Source organism: Pelobates fuscus, chromosome 3, assembly GCF_036172605.1.
Source record: "Pelobates fuscus isolate aPelFus1 chromosome 3, aPelFus1.pri, whole genome shotgun sequence".
In the NCBI taxonomy this organism is placed as follows: Eukaryota; Metazoa; Chordata; class Amphibia; order Anura; family Pelobatidae; genus Pelobates; species Pelobates fuscus.
The window spans coordinates 424,310,265-424,331,037 of NC_086319.1; the positions used below are offsets into that span (position 1 = coordinate 424,310,265).

The following is a 20,773-nucleotide window of genomic DNA, read 5'->3' on the forward strand; positions in this document are numbered from 1 at the left end:
AAAAGTGTACCGAATAATTGGGTTTAATGTTATCTGAGGGGAGGGGATGTGTGGGCTGAACCATGTATGTGATTGGTTCTTTTATGCCTCCCCCTGGGTGTGGCCTGTATGTGTATTATTGTAATAAAAGCCAGGCTGGATGAGCCAGTCCAGAGTTCCTGTTTTACCCTCAAAGTGATGTGTCGTCTCATTATTGGGGGAAGGATTTATTGCATGCTGTTCCAGTTGACTGCTAGGAGTACAAGCCTATTCGTATGGTTCCTATTCAATGGTCTACAGCATTCATATGCTTGGGAGAATTTAAAGGTTTCTCGGACATGGTGATTATGGTGTCTGCCAGAGTGCTTGGAGTCCTCAGGAAGCACTAGGAGCATCCATTAACGGAGGTACTCAGTCGGGGTGCCAGGTGATCCGTTACACTCGTTACAATTGGAATTACTATTACCCAAGAATGGACTCAAATCACCGAACACCGGACCACCTTGCTGTGTAATTAAGGGATATTTTACCTCCCAGCTCTATTCCAGCCGTTCGCATGGTTCAGCACGAATCCTTTGTGTAAAGTATAGGTGGCCGCCATTTCGGGACTTTGCACGTGTTCGCGGCCATCTTACGCACGAACAGCGGTGTTTGCCAGCAATCGTCTGGAACTAAAAACGGATACGCAACCAGGCGAACACCGCTGAGACCTCCAGGATAACGTAACTTTGTGCTGGATCTTGTGGATGGGATTAAGAGCTCCATTACTACACACCAGCTTGCCAGGAAAAGGACAGTACCAACGGCTGATACCCTCTTACTACCTGGGTAGCCGTTACAGACCATAACTTCTCACGTCCCCCCCCCCCCCCACACCCTCAAGAGAACATGAGTGCACAGTATTTACACCCACATAACGCCCACGGCAAATTATATAGTTCTGGACGTCAGCCACACACATCCTCCCAGACAGAGAACAGGCACAGGCACTTCACACACCTGACCACCGATAGCACCAGGTTGTTTCACACTACAGATCTTAGTATCCTAATGTTAGCAGGAATATACACTCCCTCACTCCCTGCACAAAATCTACTTGTTACCAGTTACGACCTTCATGACCATGCAGGGATGTCTCGATAACAAATCTAAAGCTCAAACGTGTACAATACATCTCTTAACAAAAATGTGCTTTTCTCTATTATGTAATGACAAAGTTTAAATGTGTGTCTATGTTGACGTGCTCTGTTGTTGTGACAAGGCAGACCATTGTGTACTTTTATTTATAAAAATAAAGAATAACAGTAAAAAGTTAAATATACAGTATAAAATAATATTCTGATATACTTAACGCGTTTCACCAGCTAATGGCTTTAGCGAAAGTAAAAAAAATTAAAAATAAGAGTCATATGATGGCATTGTCATATGACCAGATGTTAACTGACTCTGAAATTTAAAATTTGTAAAAAAATTGTAAGTGTAAGCAAGGTGGGAATCCGTGTTAATTTTGGCGGTAAATTTCAATCTAATGTTAGTCATATTTTAGTCAACTGAATTGTTTTAGTTTTAGTCTAGTTTTAGTCGACATAACTAAAATCTAATGGGTTTAGTTAAAGCCTCTACCTGTCTCCTTTGCCCCTTCCCAGCCCCTCTCTGTCTTTTTGTGTCCTCCCAGCCCCTCTAGGTGTCTCTCTCCCAAGCCCTGGTCTGTCTCTTTTGCCCCTTTCACAGCCCCTTTGTTCTTTTTTTATTTTTGTCGGCAAATTTCAATTTAGTTTTAGTGTCATAGTCTTTTAAATAAAAAGCCATTTTAGTTTTAGTCGTATTTTAGGCATCTGAATTGTTTTGGTTTTAGTCGACTAAATCTAAAAAAATATTAATCGATTTAAAATTTGTCTAAAATTGTTAGTCAATTGTTACAGGTGGGTAGGGGTGTTTAAAATAAAAATGAGCATTTAATAGGGTAAAATCTAGGATCATGCTTAGTGTGAGAGAAATAAAAAGATTCAAGATGGCACCACAGGACATGCCACGTGGTTGGCACAACCACGCCGCCTATAATCATAAAAATGACCAGATTCCTGGCAGGAACTACGTGCGGATGTAGGAAGGCTCTCTGATGTGGTGGAGCTCAAAAGCAAAGCTCCAAAGTAAGACAGGCACTTTTCGTGAGTACATGGAGCTCCCCCAAGTCCTTGGCGTCATTCAATGCCTCTCCATCTCCTCTGTAAACCCTCCGAAGAGTGACCTGATTGATTGTCCTGGAAACAAAAATGATCTGATCAAAGTTTTAGCGGACCATGGTGACTCTGCTCTCCGCTTCAGAGTTCCAGGGTAATTTAGAGTCGCTCCTTGTCAGGCGTACCATGTCTCAGCGTACCTTTTGGTGAACGGTGGGTGGTTCTGGATAGCCAGGAAGAAACGCTGGGCAGGGAGCCAGGGGCTGGAGGGTTAGTCCATAATGGAAGAGGTGGAGGGTCAGGGAGACATGTACATGGCTTACGTCCGTCACAACCATTTTAGAATTTTAACTTTTTACTCAATTTTTATATATATATAATTAACTGTGAAGGCTTGGCACTCTTTTTTGAAGAAATATAAACAAAAAAGTTGCCTGGGTGCAGATCCCAATGCGTCCAAAAATATAAAAAGAAGTAATCCAGGATGCACTCACAGGTCTTAGACTTGTATGATGTGATTCATTATATAAATGTTACATACAGTAGATTGATCAACGTTTCAACCCTACCGGGTCTTTCTCAAGATCACTGAGTGTATATACAAATATGTTTAATTATGAAAAATACACTTACTGTAGCGGATTGGTACCGGGCTGTCCCACGACATGTATGAGAATAAGTGTATTTGGTCATATGGCTGGTTTAATGTGTATGTACATGTATAGAAAGCATGGTATCCGGGTATAATGACAGTTAAATGTATGTAAAGAATTGTATTCCTCTAGTTGTTCGGTAGAATCACTCCATTTATTATATTGAGTGAAACTACCGAACAACCAGACCACCCAGGAATAAGTGTGCCTCCAATTACAGTTTGCAACAATGTTGCAAACGGGTAATTGGCAATCAGTGTAATGTATTCTTTGTCCTCTGGGTGGCCGCCATTCGGGAAACAAACACGTGGCGGCGGCCATCTTAAACTACCGAACAGCGGTGTTTTGCCGTCGAGTGTCTGGAACTAAAATCGGACACTTGACTAGGCAAACACCGCTGAGACCTCCATACTTCCAGAAATTCGTATGGAAACTACCGAATGACCCGCTGTTCGGTAGAAAGAACCCCATAAACAAGGGAATTCATTCAAACCCTCTCCAGGCTCTATAACACAGGCAATTCGCCTGTTTTCATTCCCTTGTTTGTGACCGACCGCAGGGCCAAAATGCATGGAACTGTTTTCGGATACTTTACCCATGCGGTCGGTCAAATCTTTGGAACCCCATATCTCACGAACGCTTCATCCGAATGGGCTAATTTTTAAGTATGTTGGTCCCCCAGAATAGAGCTATCTGGGGATGTTGGATTTGTGGATGTACCCCAAGTATTTAGGGTACATCCAAAACTCGGGGAAAACTGTGTACACAATAAGGGGATTATGATGCTAGAGGAGGGGAGGAGATCTGTGGGAGGTTACTACTTAGAGATTGGATAATGTCTTAAGTGTTAGAACCTCCTCCCTTGCATGGGAGAGGGCTTTATAAGGAACTGTGGAATAAAGCTTGTCAGTCTACTCCTGAAACTGTGTGTCGTCCAGTTATTGGGATTGCGATGGGGATACTGCTGTATTACTTTACCTGCTGGAAACCTTGCCTATGGACTTAACATCACCTTGTTCCTGAGCCTCACTGGAATCTCTAGTGGAGAATAGCTGTGCAAGATCGGCTCTCCGCTACACTTACCAATCAATAATGTGAAGTCCCACCGTCCGTTACCACCCGGAAGTGCAGAGAAGCCGCGTGTGACGTCACGCCATTGGACGCACAGCGGGGTAGAGCGTGGTTACCCTGGTTACCATCAACAAAAAAGTGAATGTGAAAAATTGCGATCGGGTGTGAAAGATATAACAGTAGGAGGACAGAACTATTAAAGAGATGGTTTCTACATTTATGAGAAAAGGATTATATCCTCAATATAGAATAGTAATAAAGAAACAGTATGTAAAGAGCAATCTGTGGGTGAATCTGTGATAAACTGTGAAGAAACAGAGATAAAAGTGACAGTGAATAAAACACATTAAAGCAGTGACAGACTTGTACACCTACCATGCTGCTATAATACATTGAGAATATAGTAATGAGTGTTATATACTTATTTTTATATATATACCGTATTGCTTGTATCTTACTATACATACTACACTATATTATCTTGATTTTCCTCCATATATCCCTGTAGCAAAAGCCACTTCGCCACTGTGTTTTGGAGGGGGCTGCTTGCCCGCCTCTTACCCTGTGACTACGGGCGATTTGGCCCTTTATGCACGGTATTTGGGCATACTGTGGGTTATTGGGCTGCCCCAGGATTATGGGCCCTCTCATCAGCCCATACGAAACTTAAACCCCATGGCGTTTGAACTGTGTTTGTGGCATCTGAGTTTACAGGTAGAGGGGAGGGCTATGTGTGGGATGTAACTATTGTGTGATTGGTTAATGTACGTTACTGTGTGTGTCCCTCCCCTTCATGGGAGCACCTAATAAAAAGGGCTGCAAGCTAGCAGCCAGAGAGTTCTATTTTTACCCTCAACTTGAGTCCTGTCTCTTATTGGGGGAATCTGCTACAAGGGATTGCTATGCTAGGCATATTCCCTTGCTATAATCACTGAGCTCTTATAAGAGCTTGTTCCTGCTTCGTTCTGAAGGGAGATAGCTGCAGCCTGCGGTGCTTATGGTGTCTGGTGGAGTGCTTGGAGTCCTCAGGAAGCGCTAGGAGCATCTTTCAACGGAGGTACCCAGTCGGGGTGCCAGTGAATCCGTTACAAACCCATATCAAGAGGATTGTCCGAGGACTCTGCACCACCAGAGATGTATTTACCACAAGGCAAACAAGGCATTTGCCTAGGGCAGCACTTTCAGGGGGGTGCCAAAAAACGCCACCCCAAGCTCCCAGACAAATGCCTTGTTTGCCTCGTGTTCTGGGGCTGTCCACCTAACTGTGAGTGAGCGAGTGTAGCTGTCAGTGTGTGTCTGTGAGTGAGAATGGGTGTGGTTGTGAGTGTGTGTCATGGTGTGTATGGCATTTTATTATGTGTATCTGAGAGTGTGTGCCTGTCGGTGAGTGGGTGAGTCAGTGTGTGTCTGTCAGTGAAAGTGTGTGTTGGTTTAATAGTGTGTGCCAATGACTGTATGTGTGTGCCAATGGCTGTGTAACTGTCAGTGAGTGGATATCAGTGCATGTAGCAATGAGGGCATGTGTCTGTCATTAAAAAAAAAATGGCCTTGATACAAATTGGGGGGGGGGGGGGTGGTGTGGCGAAACCAGCTTCGCCACTGTGAACTGGAGAGGCCTGGCTGCTAGCCTCCTGCCCTGCGACTACGGCCCATGGACATATTGCTCTATAAACACTATATTTGGGCATGTAATAATTTATATTGCTGCTACTGGCCCTTTAAAATCAGCGATGGACATATTGGGACTTTTGGGACTAATGTCCCTTTAAGACTTTGTAACATATCACAGTAATACTGTCTTAAATATTATGTAGGTATTTATGTGTTCAGTTAAACTGGGGATATGTAGAAATGTGTGTTTTATGTGTTAAATGTATCAGTATGTAATTTTATGTCTTTTACTGTCTTTTTGCAACCATGTGGTTAATGGAGTCTGACTCTAGTCCTAGATAATTGGATTACTTCTCCAATTATCTCCAGGGCAGAAGGGAGGAAGCCGGGATGCATTGTGGGGGATGTTTTACTTCTGTTTGGGCCAGATTGTGCCATGCTGCAAGCCAGGGCCCAAAAGATACTTTTAGTAACTTTTAAACCCCTGGTCGGATTCATGCCATTTTTTAATATGTTGTTCCCCTGAATGGATTGATTGTGGATATGTATTTTTATGTGAATGTGATGTATGGTTTTAAAGTTATGAAAGTTGTGTAAAAGTATATTTTACTCTGTATGCATAATGGGATTATGTGTCACACTAAGGGGAGGGGATGTGTGGGTTGTACCATGTATCTGACTGGTTATTTTATGCCTCCCCCTAGGTGTGGCCTGTATGTGTGAGTTGGAAATAAAAGCCAGACTGGGTGTCCCAGTCTAGAGTTCCTGCTTAACCCTCAAAATGAAGTGTCGTCTCGTTCTTGGGGGGGATTGGATTGTAAGCTGACTGCAAAGAGTGTAAGCCGATTGTATGCTTTTCTTGTTCAGCTGTTCCAGTGTTCGTGTGGTTCCAGTCGGGAGAATGGTGTTTGCAGTAGCTGCCTGTGCATCTGGAAAGGGGATTATCGCCTAAACTGGGTTTTATCCTCTTGTAAGTGAAACGGTCCGTTACAATTGGTGGCAAGCGGCGGGATCATTCCTACAACCAGAGGGACAGCTACAGACAACACCATTTCTGGATTACAAATTGAGGGCAACGCTAGTATCCGTACAGCGACCCTATCTACAAAGGAAATCAGGAAAATGGAAGGAGACAGAGTCGCAGCTGCTGCAGCACCTCCGAGGGAGGAGGAGGAATCCGAGTTTGCCAGGGAATATAGGAGCAGGATGGCTCTATTCTCACCAGCCCGAGCGGAGCGGATGGCAGACCGGGTCTACAACGATGTACAGGCGTACCTATTGCTGCGAACGACGCAGAGGAACCAACAAGCTGCGGGATTGTTCCCACAGCCAGAAGGACAGCTACAGAACACCAATTCCTTGGAGTTACAAATTGAGGGCAACGTTAGCATTCGTGCAGCGCCCCTGGCAGCAGAGGTATCCAGCGACTTGGAGCAGACAAGTATGGAAGGCTCTGACGCTGAAGATGATTTTATGGCCAAGGTGAGGCAGCAAGTGGCCCAGTATGGGGGTTATATATCCATGGACACATTCCAGGGGATCTGGAACCAGGTCATGGCTGAGCAAAACTCAAAGATGGACGAAGAGTATGATGAGCAGGAAGAGTGGTACAGCAGCAGAGTAGAGGCTGCATCCGAGGAGGTTAGCCGCCCCCCCCCCCCCCGAGGCGGCAGGAAGAACCCGAAGTAGGGGTCCTCATAGATTGGTCCTGTGAGGAACCACAACAGGCAGGTGGAGATGGGACCGAGGTCTCTCTACCGGCCCTACAGGGATGCTGGGCAGTCGGCCCAGATCCCCAGCGGCAGTGTGTAACCCAGGGAGCTGATGGTGTCGTCCATCCTCCCCAGCGGCAGAGTAAGTCCCAGGGAGCTAAAGGTGTCGTCCTTCCTCCCCAGCGGCAGATTGTATCTCAGGGAGCTGAAGGTGCCGTCCTTCCTCCCCAGCGGCAGTGTGTGTCCCAGGGGGATGAAGGTGTTGTCCTTCCTCCCCAGCGGCAGGCTGAGTTACAGGGGGCAGAGGTTGTTGTTCCTGCCCCCCAGCAGAAAAGTGATATGCCAGGAAGGCAGTGTGAAGTAAAGGGAGAGGAGAGCAGCGTCCTCCCTCCCCAGCGGCAGTGTGTGTCTCCGGGAGCTGATGGTGTCGTCCATCCTCCCCAGCGGCAGGCTGAGTTACAGGGGGCAGAGGTTGTTGTTCCTGCCCCCCAGCAGCAAAGTGATATGCCAAGAAGGCAGTGTGAAGGGAAGGGAGAGGAGAGCAGCGTCCTCCCTCCCCAGCGGCAGTGTGTGCCCCAGGGAGCAGAAGGTGCAGTCCTTCCCCCCCAGCGGCAGTGTGTGTCTCCGGGAGCTGATGGTGTCGTCCATCCTCCCCAGCGGCAGGCTGAGTTACAGGGGGCAGAGGTTGTTGTTCCTGCCCCCCAGCAACAAAGTGATGTGCCAGGAAGGCAGGGTGAGGTGAAGGGAGAGGAGAGCAGCGTCCTCCCTCCCCAGCGGCAGTGTGTACCTCAGGGAGCAGAAGGTGCAATCCTTCCTCCCCAGCGGCAGTGTGTACCCCAGGGAGCAGAAGGTGCCATCCTTTCTCCCCAGCGGCAGTTTGCCATCCAGAGAGAGGAACTTGTTACACCCTCTCTCCCACGGCAACCTAACCCACCAAGGGGAGATGTTAAGCCCCACAACTGTGCAGATGGGACCGTAGTCTCTGCACTTACAGCACAAGGGATAGGGACGGTCGGTCCTGTTCCCCAGCCTCAGTGTGATGGATCCAAAGGGGAGACAGTCGGTCTCCCCCTCCGGCAGTCGAGCTGTGCACCTAAAGGGGAGACAGCCAGTCTCCAACAACCAGGCGCCCACCAGACTACTCCCGTGGTAGTGCTGGCAACAGGACAGAGTACCGCTGGTCTCTGCCCCCTCAGCAACCCACCAAGGCAGCCTACCCGCCTCCCACCCAGCAGTGGTGAAACACCAGAACTTGGACAAAATCCTTCCTCACCCAGATGTAGTAACCGGTTAGTGTGGGTGGGCTGCTCTGTTATTTCTGTTTTGTGGGTGGGTTGCTGGACTAACCAGGGCACTGACCGGCAGAAAGTCAGGTACCCTGTTAGTCTAATTGGCAAAGGGGAGAAATGTGGCGAAACCAGCTTCGCCACTGTGAACTGGAGAGGCCTGGCTGCTAGCCTCCTGCCCTGCGACTACGGCCCATGGACATATTGCTCTATAAACACTATATTTGGGCATGTAATAATTTATATTGCTGCTACTGGCCCTTTAAAATCAGCGATGGACATATTGGGACTTTTGGGACTAATGTCCCTTTAAGACTTTGTAACATATCACAGTAATACTGTCTTAAATATTATGTAGGTATTTATGTGTTCAGTTAAACTGGGGATATGTAGAAATGTGTGTTTTATGTGTTAAATGTATCAGTATGTAATTTTATGTCTTTTACTGTCTTTTTGCAACCATGTGGTTAATGGAGTCTGACTCTAGTCCTAGATAATTGGATTACTTCTCCAATTATCTCCAGGGCAGAAGGGAGGAAGCCGGGATGCATTGTGGGGGATGTTTTACTTCTGTTTGGGCCAGATTGTGCCATGCTGCAAGCCAGGGCCCAAAAGATACTTTTAGTAACTTTTAAACCCCTGGTCGGATTCATGCCATTTTTTAATATGTTGTTCCCCTGAATGGATTGATTGTGGATATGTATTTTTATGTGAATGTGATGTATGGTTTTAAAGTTATGAAAGTTGTGTAAAAGTATATTTTACTCTGTATGCATAATGGGATTATGTGTCACACTAAGGGGAGGGGATGTGTGGGTTGTACCATGTATCTGACTGGTTATTTTATGCCTCCCCCTGGGTGTGGCCTGTATGTGTGAGTTGGAAATAAAAGCCAGACTGGGTGTCCCAGTCTAGAGTTCCTGCTTAACCCTCAAAATGAAGTGTCGTCTCGTTCTTGGGGGGGATTGGATTGTAAGCTGATTGCCAAGAGTGTAAGCCGATTGTATGCTTTTCTTGTTCAGCTGTTCCAGTGTTCGTGTGGTTCCAGTCGGGAGAATGGTGTTTGCAGTAGCTGCCTGTGCATCTGGAAAGGGGATTATCGCCTAAACTGGGTTTTATCCTCTTGTAAGTGAAACGGTCCGTTACAGGTGGGGTTTGATTTTGGGGGTGCCCAAATTTAGTTGTGCCTAGGGCAGCACAAATCCAAAATACACCACTGTGCACCACATTATATCCTTAGGCGGGGAATGTTCCGCCCATGCCTTCAAGTTGGAGCAGAGCCTAAGCACCTGAAAAGTGTGAGTGAACTACTTTTACCCTTTCTTTTATTACAAATTTATGTAATACACTATTAGTTACCTCTTCTTCTTCCATATATACTCTTGAAGAATTCCCAGACGCTAATCCTTCTTTCCTGCTTTTCCAATTTCTACTTTTACCGGAAGAAGAGAGACACAGATTTGGTGATAGAGATGCCCTCATGAACTGTAACAGTATTTTACAAGCACTGAATATCTTTCTGTTTTCTATCTGTCTGTCTAGTTATACCCATCTTTTATCAATCTGTCTAGTGATATCTAATTTCATCTTGCAGGGCAATCTCATTCACCAGAAGAGGATTGAGGTCATGAGAAAGACAAAGGGACGGGCCAACCATGGTTCGTCAATATGACATCACTTCAAATCTGCTGACATCATGCAAAGGCCAAACCTGTATCACTCTTATACAATATACTGCATCTATCTGTAACATATAAAAAGCAGACTATCGCACCTTCATTTTCCAATCAGTAACACTTCTGCAGAGCATTGATAAAATAAATGCTACGAGTATAAATGTAATCGTTTATCTATCCTCTCATTTTTATAAATATGTATTGGTGAGGTCCTATCCTGGAACTGGTCGCCTCCATCTTGCCTCCTTGTCAATCATCGACAAAAATGTTTCCCTTTTCTGCCACTAAACATAGATACTGGCAAAGGAGAAATCAAAATATTGTTTCTCTTCCACCTCTTCATTTGCATTGTGTGCCCTGAGTGTGCCAGGCTATAAATGGATTGTGACGCCACTTGCTTGATTTGTAATATACATTTACAAAGAAAATGGAGCCTCACATGAAAACAATCTTGTGCGTACACGTTTTTCAATCTCAGTTTCCAGAGGACTTACATTATATTACTGTGACTTTCTGTACATTATATCATGTCATTATATGTAAAAATAAACATATGCAATCAGTAAAAATCACATGTATGTTGTACTGACTGAAATCTCGGAATAAAACTATAGCTGTAGCCTGGCTGTGTTTAATAGGGGCTGGTCATTATTAACATTGGCCAGCATTGCTCAGCATTGCCCAGTGCTGAAACCCAACTGTCCGAGTTTCTGTAATAAATGCAGTGATGTCATTGTGACGAACCGCCTGGCACCCCGAATGGGTACCTCCGCCAATCGCTGCTTCCTAGTGCTCACCGAGTACTCCAAGCACTACACCATCAGCACTGTAGACCCTCAGCTGCCACAGCTTGGCTGGGGTCTCGCTGTCCTCCACCCACCCTGGACCCAAGACCAGGATCCAGCTTCCAGTGGGTAGACCTCTCCTACTCCAGAGAGTATAGCAGGATAGCTCTTACCAGGGCTAGTGATTATAATCCCAGGGAGTATAAGGAGTATAGCAATCCCTAAATGACTATAGCTGTCCCCTCCACACATGAGACAAGGCTCTATGTTGAGGGTGAAGAGGAACTGTTTACTGGCAGTCACAACTGGCCTCATATGCTGGACCCCATGCAAAGGAGTTTACCATAACATTTTCAAGAGGCATTCCCCATTGGAACTGAGGGGACTATGACAAAGTACACACTGTAATGACATTGGCTCTCAGGTCCAGGACACTACCACTCAAAATAGGATAATCCCTCCCCTGTGCCAGAGAGGTAATTGAGTCAGGAACTGTACTAAACTGAATTATCTCCAGGCACAGAAAACATACATTTTACAATATCCCAAAAGTACTTCTAAAACACATGGAAACCCCACAAAAGTCACATCCCCCGATATCCCCAATTTGGGGGACCAACGTATCAAAAAATAACCCAGATCGTTCAGGGGTTCAGGACCTCCATGCAATCACAGTCTTGATCGACCGTGCACATGGTCCCATGCCCAAAACAGTTCCAGGGAACCAGTGCCAATGGTTGGTCTCTCTTTCTGGAGTACAAAAATACATAAATCACATAAGTTTCCAAAGGGCCAATAGTCTTTTGGCAAGAGGCTGGCCAGCAGGCCCCTCCAAGAGCCTGTGTTGAGGTTACTTTCGCCACAGTCATACACCCACATATGTTTTTACTTTTTTGCCATTTTACATGACAGGTGCATAGTCGCCCTATGGGCAGGGGGAATCAGAACAAACTCCTGTTCCTCACAGTTAAAAATAAAAGGCAATGACTCATATATCCACTACGACTATGATCAAAAAGATCAATACAGATATGTTGAAAGTACAACCAAGAAGCAATCTCTCTGGTAATGAATGGAAAGCTCTGTGTGAACTAAAGGACAATGACCAAATAATAATCAAACCTGCAGATAAGGGAGGCAACATTGTCCTCCTGACTAGGAAGCACTATATACAACTGGTCGAAACTATCCTGTTTGACGAGAAGACATACAAGCTACTACCCTCGGATCCATCTGCAAGATACCAGATGGACTATAAAACCCTGTTGGATCAAGCCTTTGACAATGGTATACTGTCAAAGAATGAATACGGAGGCATCTACATCAAAAATCCGACGATTTCCACATTTTACTGCCTTCCAAAAATTCACAAGCAACAACCAACCCTGACAGCAAGACCTATTGTCTCAGGGACAAATAGTCTCACTAGCAGAGGCAGTATCTATGTGGATAAAATTCTTCGGTCATTTGTAGAAACTCTGCCTTCATACTTAAAAGACACTAAGGACACATTAAAATGCCTTACACTTGGGGGGCGTGGCCTGGCAGCCGACGAAGATGGCAGCCTAACAAGGGAGCTCCCGCGAATCCACACTAAATCCAGCACCGGCAAACAGCATCGCAACCGCTAAAAGGTACTCACATGCCCCACAAAGGTCCCAGAGCCACCCCACGCAAGAAAAAACAGGGGGGACCGCAAGAATCCTCTCCCACAGTGGCCGACATGTTCGCGGCCTCAAGATCCGCACAGGCCGCACAAGATGGCCGCCGGGCAGGCACACGAGGCTCCCACTCCCCATCCTCCAACACGGATAAGGGACAGCCTGAACAGAGTGAGGATACCGCCGCACAAATCTCGAAACAGCTTGCGGAGGTGAGAACCTATCTGGCGGGAGAGATCACCCGTAGCGCCCGAGATATCAAGGCCGAGATCCAGGCCCTAGGCGCCCGCACCGCTGTGCTGGAGCAACGCGTGGAAACCATAGTGCAAGGCCATAACACAGTGATACAGCACTCCACGTCCCTAAACCTTTACATCAGCGACCTGGAAATGCAAGTGGAGGATTTATCAAACCGCACGAGGCGGAATAACCTCCGAGTCAGAGGATGGCCAGAAGCAACACAAGAGGGCCCCCTGGCACCAATCATGGAGGCATATTTCAGCAACCTCCTACCAGAAATCCCTAAGACCCAATGGACTATGGACCGGGCGCACAGAGCCCTGCGGGCCCGACGCTCGAACACAGATGTGCCACGAGACATCATTATATGCTTCCATCACTTCTCAACCAAAGAGGCCCTACTGCGGTATAATCGGCAACATGAACTCACATACAAAGGCAAATCCATCGCATTATACCAAGATCTGGCCCCAAGCACTTTGCAAAGAAGAAGAGAATGGAGGCCACTGACAGATATATTGCGGCAACATGAAATCCGCTTCACCTGGGGACACCCATTCAAAATTGTGGCCTTCACAGCTGGAAGAACAATAGCCTACACACCGGGAGGAGACTCACACAAGTTCCTCAGGGACTTAGGAATCACGCCACCGCAAGACTTCGCCCTACCTGGGCCTACCCGACCGGCCCTTACACCCCTCCCGAGAGAGTGGTACACGATCGCAGCACAAGCGGACCGAGAGGACTGAGACCCGCAAACAGCCAGGCGCAACCTCAAAAGAGCGCCCACAAGACTTATTGCAGCAACTTTGACACTCTGGACAGTTAAGTTCTTCTGAGAGCAGACACCTGGACTCACACACCCCTTAAACCCCCGACAACCCTCTCCTCAATTTGATCAAGACCTTTGGATGGAACTGTCTCCAGTAAACCAAGGGGGAAAGAGAAGAAGGAGAGAGCAGACTACCTCACTACAAGCTGCACAGCGGCACTGACACCAACAGCACCACAGACCACGAACACAGCCTGAATGGACTTAACGCAAGGGTGCTGTTTGCACTGGGAGTGATGCACTAAGACAGTTCAAATCCCATGTCATCACGACTCAATATATTACACCTTTAATGCATTTCCCTACTACGGAGCCGGGATGGTCACCCGAGCACAAGAGGGAGGGGGGAGGGGGGGGTGACTCTCAGGCAAATATTGCACACAGGTAGGGGGACACTCCTAGACACGCTGAAACACTCCCAACTACACCTCACTCCACCATTCCACTAATACGCCTAACACACAGGGCTGAAATGTTTTCCTCATGCACTAATGAGAAACAAAGCTGGAGGGAGAACGGGAGGTCATACAGCAAGACACGCAACAATCCAGTAAACCTTAATTACACCCTCTATAGACTAACCCAGGAGGGTATGAAAGTTAGAGCAAACACTCACAGGGGAGGTCCCACAGGCCCCAGGGGCGACAACACGAAGATAGTTGTAACTCACACCACAGTGGATTAACGCGGGGAAATCACCGACTCCGAGAGGTGATTTTTTTTACGCCACTCGGAGGGGGTGAACACCCCCAATCTCATCTGGCACAGGTTAAGACCAGATGGTTAACAAATGTTTATGTCAATTGTTTAAGTGAATATGTAATGCAAATGTTCTTTATTACTCAAGTTATCTTTCTTTTTCCTACTCTACTCTTTAAGACAAGTACCGATTCCTCAGCCGCTCTCGCTGCCTGGATGCTCCCTGCGACCCCGAGGAGGAACCCCGTAAGCAACTCAGCGCACACCTCAGCCCATGGTTCCCGGAGGAAGGGGGACCCCGCCACACTCAATGCTCTGAATACATCTCCAAATGGCCCTTAAGGTACTATCATTAAATGTCAAAGGCCTTAACTCCCCCAACAAGCGTAGATTGCTGGTGAGGGACTTAAAAGCCCAAAAAATCGACATAGCACTAATACAGGAGACACACCTCCCCAGGTCGGCGACCACTAGGTTGACGGACAGAAACTACACGACAGTTCACGAAGCACGAGCACTACGGAAACGGGCAGGAGTAGCAATACTCCTACATAAAAACTGTCCCCTAAACATCACCACCATTCAAACTGACCCAGAGGGGAGATTTATATACATAGGGGGCACACTCTACACCACTAAAATACACATTATTAATGTTTATGCTCCCAACGAGCCAGACCAGCAGTTCTGGGCGAGCCTGGAAATGCTGGTGGCGGGAACAGGGGGAGGGGTCCTCCTGGTAGGGGGTGACTTCAATGCTGTACCCAGCCCAGCAGCTGACAGAAGCGCGAAACCAGGCACCGTCAGATCACAGGGCAGAGGGAGCCAAGACAAGCAATTACACACATTCCTGACACACACAGGCCTCCTTGACGCCTGGCGGCTGCAACACCCAACCACAACAGACTACACGTTCTATTCAGCACCACACAACACCTACTCCAGAATAGACAACATATTTCTCAACGGAACAGGGATGGCCAAAACAATCCACACGGAAATTAATAACATCACATGGTCAGATCACGCAGACATCACACTCACACTCAGCAATTTGTGCTACAAATCCAACTGGTCGTGGAGGCTCAACAATAGCCTATTAAAGGATGACACAACACGAACAACCATCCAACACGCCATCACAGAATACATTGACATAAACACTACCCCCGAGGTTAGCCCTACCACGGTGTGGGCAGCACATAAAACAGTAATACGTGGACACTTCATAAAACTGGCCACACAGAAAAAGAGGGCCAAAACGAAACAGCTACTTGACTTACAATCTGCCCTACGCAAAAAGGAGCAACAACACAAAACAAACCCAACAGACACACTCCTCAGGGAACTCAATGACATCAGACACGCAATCAGGGACACCACTCTGGAGACGGTCTCACGGTCTATTCTATGGTCAAAACGACTTTTCTATGAAAAGGCCAATAAGACAGATACACTCCTAGCAAGAGTCCTCCGCCCGAGACCGCAAGGCAAAATCATAACAAAAATACGCACAACAACAAACACACTAGCCAAAACTCCTGACACTATAAACGAAGTGTTTACGTCCTACTTCTCCGACCTTTACAACCACTCCCCCCAACTCCAGACCACCAACACAACATATATGGCAAACATGCGTCGCTTCCTCTCCGAACTCACTATTCCAAGGGTGAGCGGAGCCGAAGCCGATGATCTGCAGGCACCAATCACACAGATGGAGGTAGAGGCAGCAATAGCATCCCTGAAAGGCAACAAAGCACCAGGACCAGACGGCTATGACATTAGCTACTACAAACAATTCAAAGACGTATTAGCCCCACCCCTCACAACCCTCAGCAACCACTTTCTGCAGGGAGGGACACCCGATGGTGACATGGCAATGGCAAACGTTGTCCTTCTGCCAAAACCAGGGAAAGACGAGACACTGGCCCCGAGCTACAGGCCCATCTCATTAATCAACACCGACCTTAAAATATTCGCTAAAATCTTGGCATCCAGACTGACCCCCCTGCTCCCGCGCCTGATCCACCCAGACCAGGTGGGCTTTATGCCAGGCCGCCAACTATATGAAAACACACGCAGGGGAGTTAGCACGATCTGGCACATGGGGGCTTCCAAGGCGCCTTCTCTGGCACTCTCTTTAGATGCGGAGAAGGCGTTTGACAGAGTGCTATGGCCTTACTTGTTTGAACTACTCCAATTTCAAGGATTCCCAGAGGCCTTTGTCACAGCAATACGAGCACTATATACAGACTTAAAAGCGCAAATACTCATCTCAGGGGCCCGCAAGAGACCCTTCACGCTAGGGAACGGCACCAGACAGGGTTGCCCGCTGTCCCCATTACTCTTTGCTCTGACCCTAGAACCACTACTACAAGCCATTAGACAACACCCAAACATACAGGGCATCGTAATACGAGACACACCATTCACAGTATCAGCCTATGCTGACGATGTCATGATAACGCTTCAGGAACCCATACAGTCTCTCCGACACCTCACACAAGTACTGGAGCGCTTTGGGACGATTGCGGGGTACAAAATAAACCACTCCAAGTCCGTGGCCATGCCCTTCCACTTAGAACCCACAGACGTAGCCCGCATACATGACAAGTATCACTTCAAGATAGCCACTGATGAATTCATGTATTTAGGGATACGACTGACAGCAAACACCTCCTCATTGTTTACCCGCAACTATACACCTCTGTTCCGAACTCTCCTTAAGGAACTAGAACAGTGGACAGACAGACCCATCTCATGGATGGGAAGAGTAAACTCTATAAAAATGAACGTTTTACAGAGGATCTTGTTCCTCTTTCAGGCCCTCCCGATACAGGTAACCAGAGGGGACCTGATCGGCATCCAAAGAGCGATAGATGCTTTCATCTGGCATAATAAACGACCAAGGATAGCGCGCGCCCTCATGTATAGACCGAAACCTAGGGGGGGACTGGGACTGCCCAACATCTACGCCTACTACCTAGCTGCACAACTGACACAGATAATACAGTGGCACACACCACCAGGAAAACGAAGATGGGTGGACCTGGAGTCACTGATGACAGGTCAGGACCTCCCACAATTTTTCATATGGGCACCCAAATCCCAAAGAGCCATGCTAAGAACCGCAAACCCAGCCATACTCAACTCCATTCAGATATGGGACCAAACTAAAACAAAATACACCCTCAGTACCCAATTATCCCCCATGACACCGATCTTTAGAAACAGGGCCTTCCCCCCGGGAATGAGGGCAGGTGACTACAAGGGGATAGAAGCCACAGGGCTCCAAAGATATACCCACCTATATATAAACCAACACATATGAACACCTAGCCACCAAAGCCACCTTGCATACCAGAGACTACTTTAGGTACATGCAAATCAGAGACTTTGCACACAAACCCGACGTACGGAAAGCAGCCCTAACACCATTAACTTTCTACGAAAAACTATGCTACAACGAGACAACACAAACCAAACTCATCACGCTAATGTACAACCATCTCATAGGGGCCCCAGACAGAGAAGACGCACTGCGTTATACCAAACAGTGGGAAACCGACCTGGGGGAGACACTAGAGGGCACGGAATGGCAGGAGATATGGGAAGCATGCACCAAAACCACAATCTGCATAACACTCCAAGAGCAATCCTATAAAACACTATTTAGGTGGTACATGACACCGGTAAAACAGAAACACATGGGATTGAACCCCACAGATGACTGCTGGCATGGATGTGGGGGGAAAGGAACGTATATTCATATGTGGTGGGAATGCCCAGAGGTAGCAATCTACTGGCGCAATATAGTAGAACTTAGCTCCCAAATCCTACAACGACGAATGGGCATGGACCCTTGGGCATGCCTACTCTCGAGACCCACTGAAGGCCTCCCCAGGCATGAACAAAGGCTACTCAATATGCTCTACCTAGCGGCCCGCAGAGCCTTGGCACAAAAATGGTCTTGTCCGGACCTCCCGTGTATATCCCTGGTTAAAACTAAAATGCGAGATAACTATATAATGGACAAATTAACCGCCCAGGTACGAAATTCAATGCCTAAATTCCAAAAAGTATGGGACCTATGGGAACAATACGACACCTAGGGGAGCAACCCGGGGAGCAGGGCAGCATCCACGCGGCTCAAAAAGCGGAAACCTAAAAACACGATTATTACCTACTATCACCCCATCACCCGGACGGGTGGCAGCGGCACCACTACCGGACGTGTGAGGGATCAAACTCGAAAAACACTAAGAAAACGCAACCTCAGCAACAACGGATATCTAGGTACTTGTCTCTTACTACTTTACTCTTACTTTCCTCTTAACTTTCTTTTATTGAATGCAAGCTCTAGTAACTCATAAACTGCAAATGAGGGAATAAAGCACAACATCTACCAGCAGTAACAACTAAAGGGAAGCGGGTAAACGGTCACACACCCTCCGGGGCCAGAGACCGATATACTATTTCCCAACTCTACCCTCTAACCACATGCTATTGTACATAGTTGATTTTGCTTGCCAACAAAATAGAAAAAACAGACGACGAAAATGTATACAAGAAAAGAAACGTATATAAAATGTATAATGTAACTCCTACCGCTGACACTCTGTAAAATTATACCAGCAAATGTGATATCATATGCATGAATGTAAAAGCTTATACGGTAAATCTCAAAATCGTCTGCTCAAAAATAAAGAATTTAAAAAAAAAAAAAAATGCCTTACACTTGTCACAGTACCCAAGGGTGCAGCTCTATGTAGCCTAGATGTGGAAAGTTTATACTCCTCCATCCCACATGCGAGCGGTCTAGACCACATTGGATATTTTCTCAAAAAGAGAGGCGTTGAACATAATACACACACCACTTTTGATGCCTCCCCCGATTGTGATGGGGGGCTGATGCCTTTCTCCACTTGCTCCAAACGATAAGTGAAAAAACAGGACTTCCAAGGTGGTGGAAAAAATAAAACAATTTATTCAGGATGAAAAATCACCCAGCAATAAAAGTAGAAATACAGGCTTAAAAAAGAGGTCCTACGCGTTTCGTTCACAAACTGGAACTTCCTCAGGGACCAAATTAATAAAATTACATGCAGAAATGACAGAATGAAAAAATACAGCCTACTCCCACCCTCCCACCAGTCCTGTTTTATAGGGCTAGCCCCTGAGTTGATTGGTGATCATCTGGGCGTCCTCCTTTGTTTCCTCCCTCATTGGTGGAACAGTAGGTCATATCCAGCTGATTTCTTTCAGTGTTAGTTGAAATTCCCGCGTTCTGTATCGGCCGAAAACCGGAACCGGAAGTGGACCTTCACTTCCGCGTTCCACTGAATCATGCGTTCCAGCAGTGAAATCCAAAGAGGTTGGGAAGTATAATGATGTGGCCATCTGGTGGTCGCCAGGAGAACAGTCCCAGAGAATAGGAATTTTAAACAGATATGAATCTATCAAGAGAAAGCATAATAATATCGGCAGCAAAAATGGAGAAATAGGTTCATGCAACATACATCGCTTGTGCCCCATAAAAATCAATACAAAATACAATTTATTTATAATTTTATGTTAGAATAACTATAAAATATGAGTTTGAAAAAATATATGAATTTGAAAAAATAGTACTTACATCTATATAGATACTATTTACTAAAGTGTCCTGTTTATGTTCAAATATATTTAATTTCATTTGAAATTATTTAACGTTATAAAATATACAATTTAAATGATAATATATGTGAATTTAAAAAATAATAATAATAATATACATATCTACCTTCAAAATACTCTTCATATATAAATGTGTATTTATCCCAGTGAAACACCCTTAATTGGGTAATGGAGAATAATAATAATAACGGCTATCTTCTTTTTAAGGAAATATGTAGACAGTTATAATGTGGGGGCTTCGATCAAATGCCCCATAAAACTCAATACAAATTTAATTAGAATAGCCCAAAAATATGTTATATATGAATGTAAAGTATATTGGATACATCCACCTTAAGTGTATTTGTTATATATATATATATGTGTATATTCCACACAATGATACATCCTTAACTGGATAATAGGTCCAATTGTGGACAACCTGATTCCATTTCCACAGTGTATACAGAGTGTGGTATAACAACATAGGTCCATACCACTACCTCTAGAGATGGGAAAAGAAAGAGAGATAAACAAATATTGTTTAACCTTCTCAACACAAAACAAATTACATCGGAGAAAAGTACGACCCCATACATATAAGAATATCCCCTCTAGAGCACCCTATAATAAGAGGACTACTTTAGCACCCAAAGATGGACAAGGGGACATACATCAGTCAAACACTTTGCAACATCGGCGTTCTGACCATTCTAACACTATTCCCTAT

The 20,773-nt window shown here is 46.0% G+C and overlaps 1 protein-coding gene across 1 annotated transcript in view; it reads left to right on the top strand.

Annotated features, from left to right (window-relative positions):
- The window catches only part of LOC134601573 (phospholipid scramblase 1-like), a 122,648-nt gene extending 111,996 nt beyond the window's left edge, over positions 1-10,652 (top strand). The window contains exon 8 of the mRNA XM_063446096.1: positions 10,087-10,652. Coding sequence (XP_063302166.1) covers positions 10,087-10,164 — 78 coding nt within the window. The 3' untranslated portion in view covers positions 10,165-10,652. The remainder of the gene's footprint in view (positions 1-10,086) is intronic.
- The last annotated feature ends 10,121 nt before the right edge of the window (positions 10,653-20,773 follow it).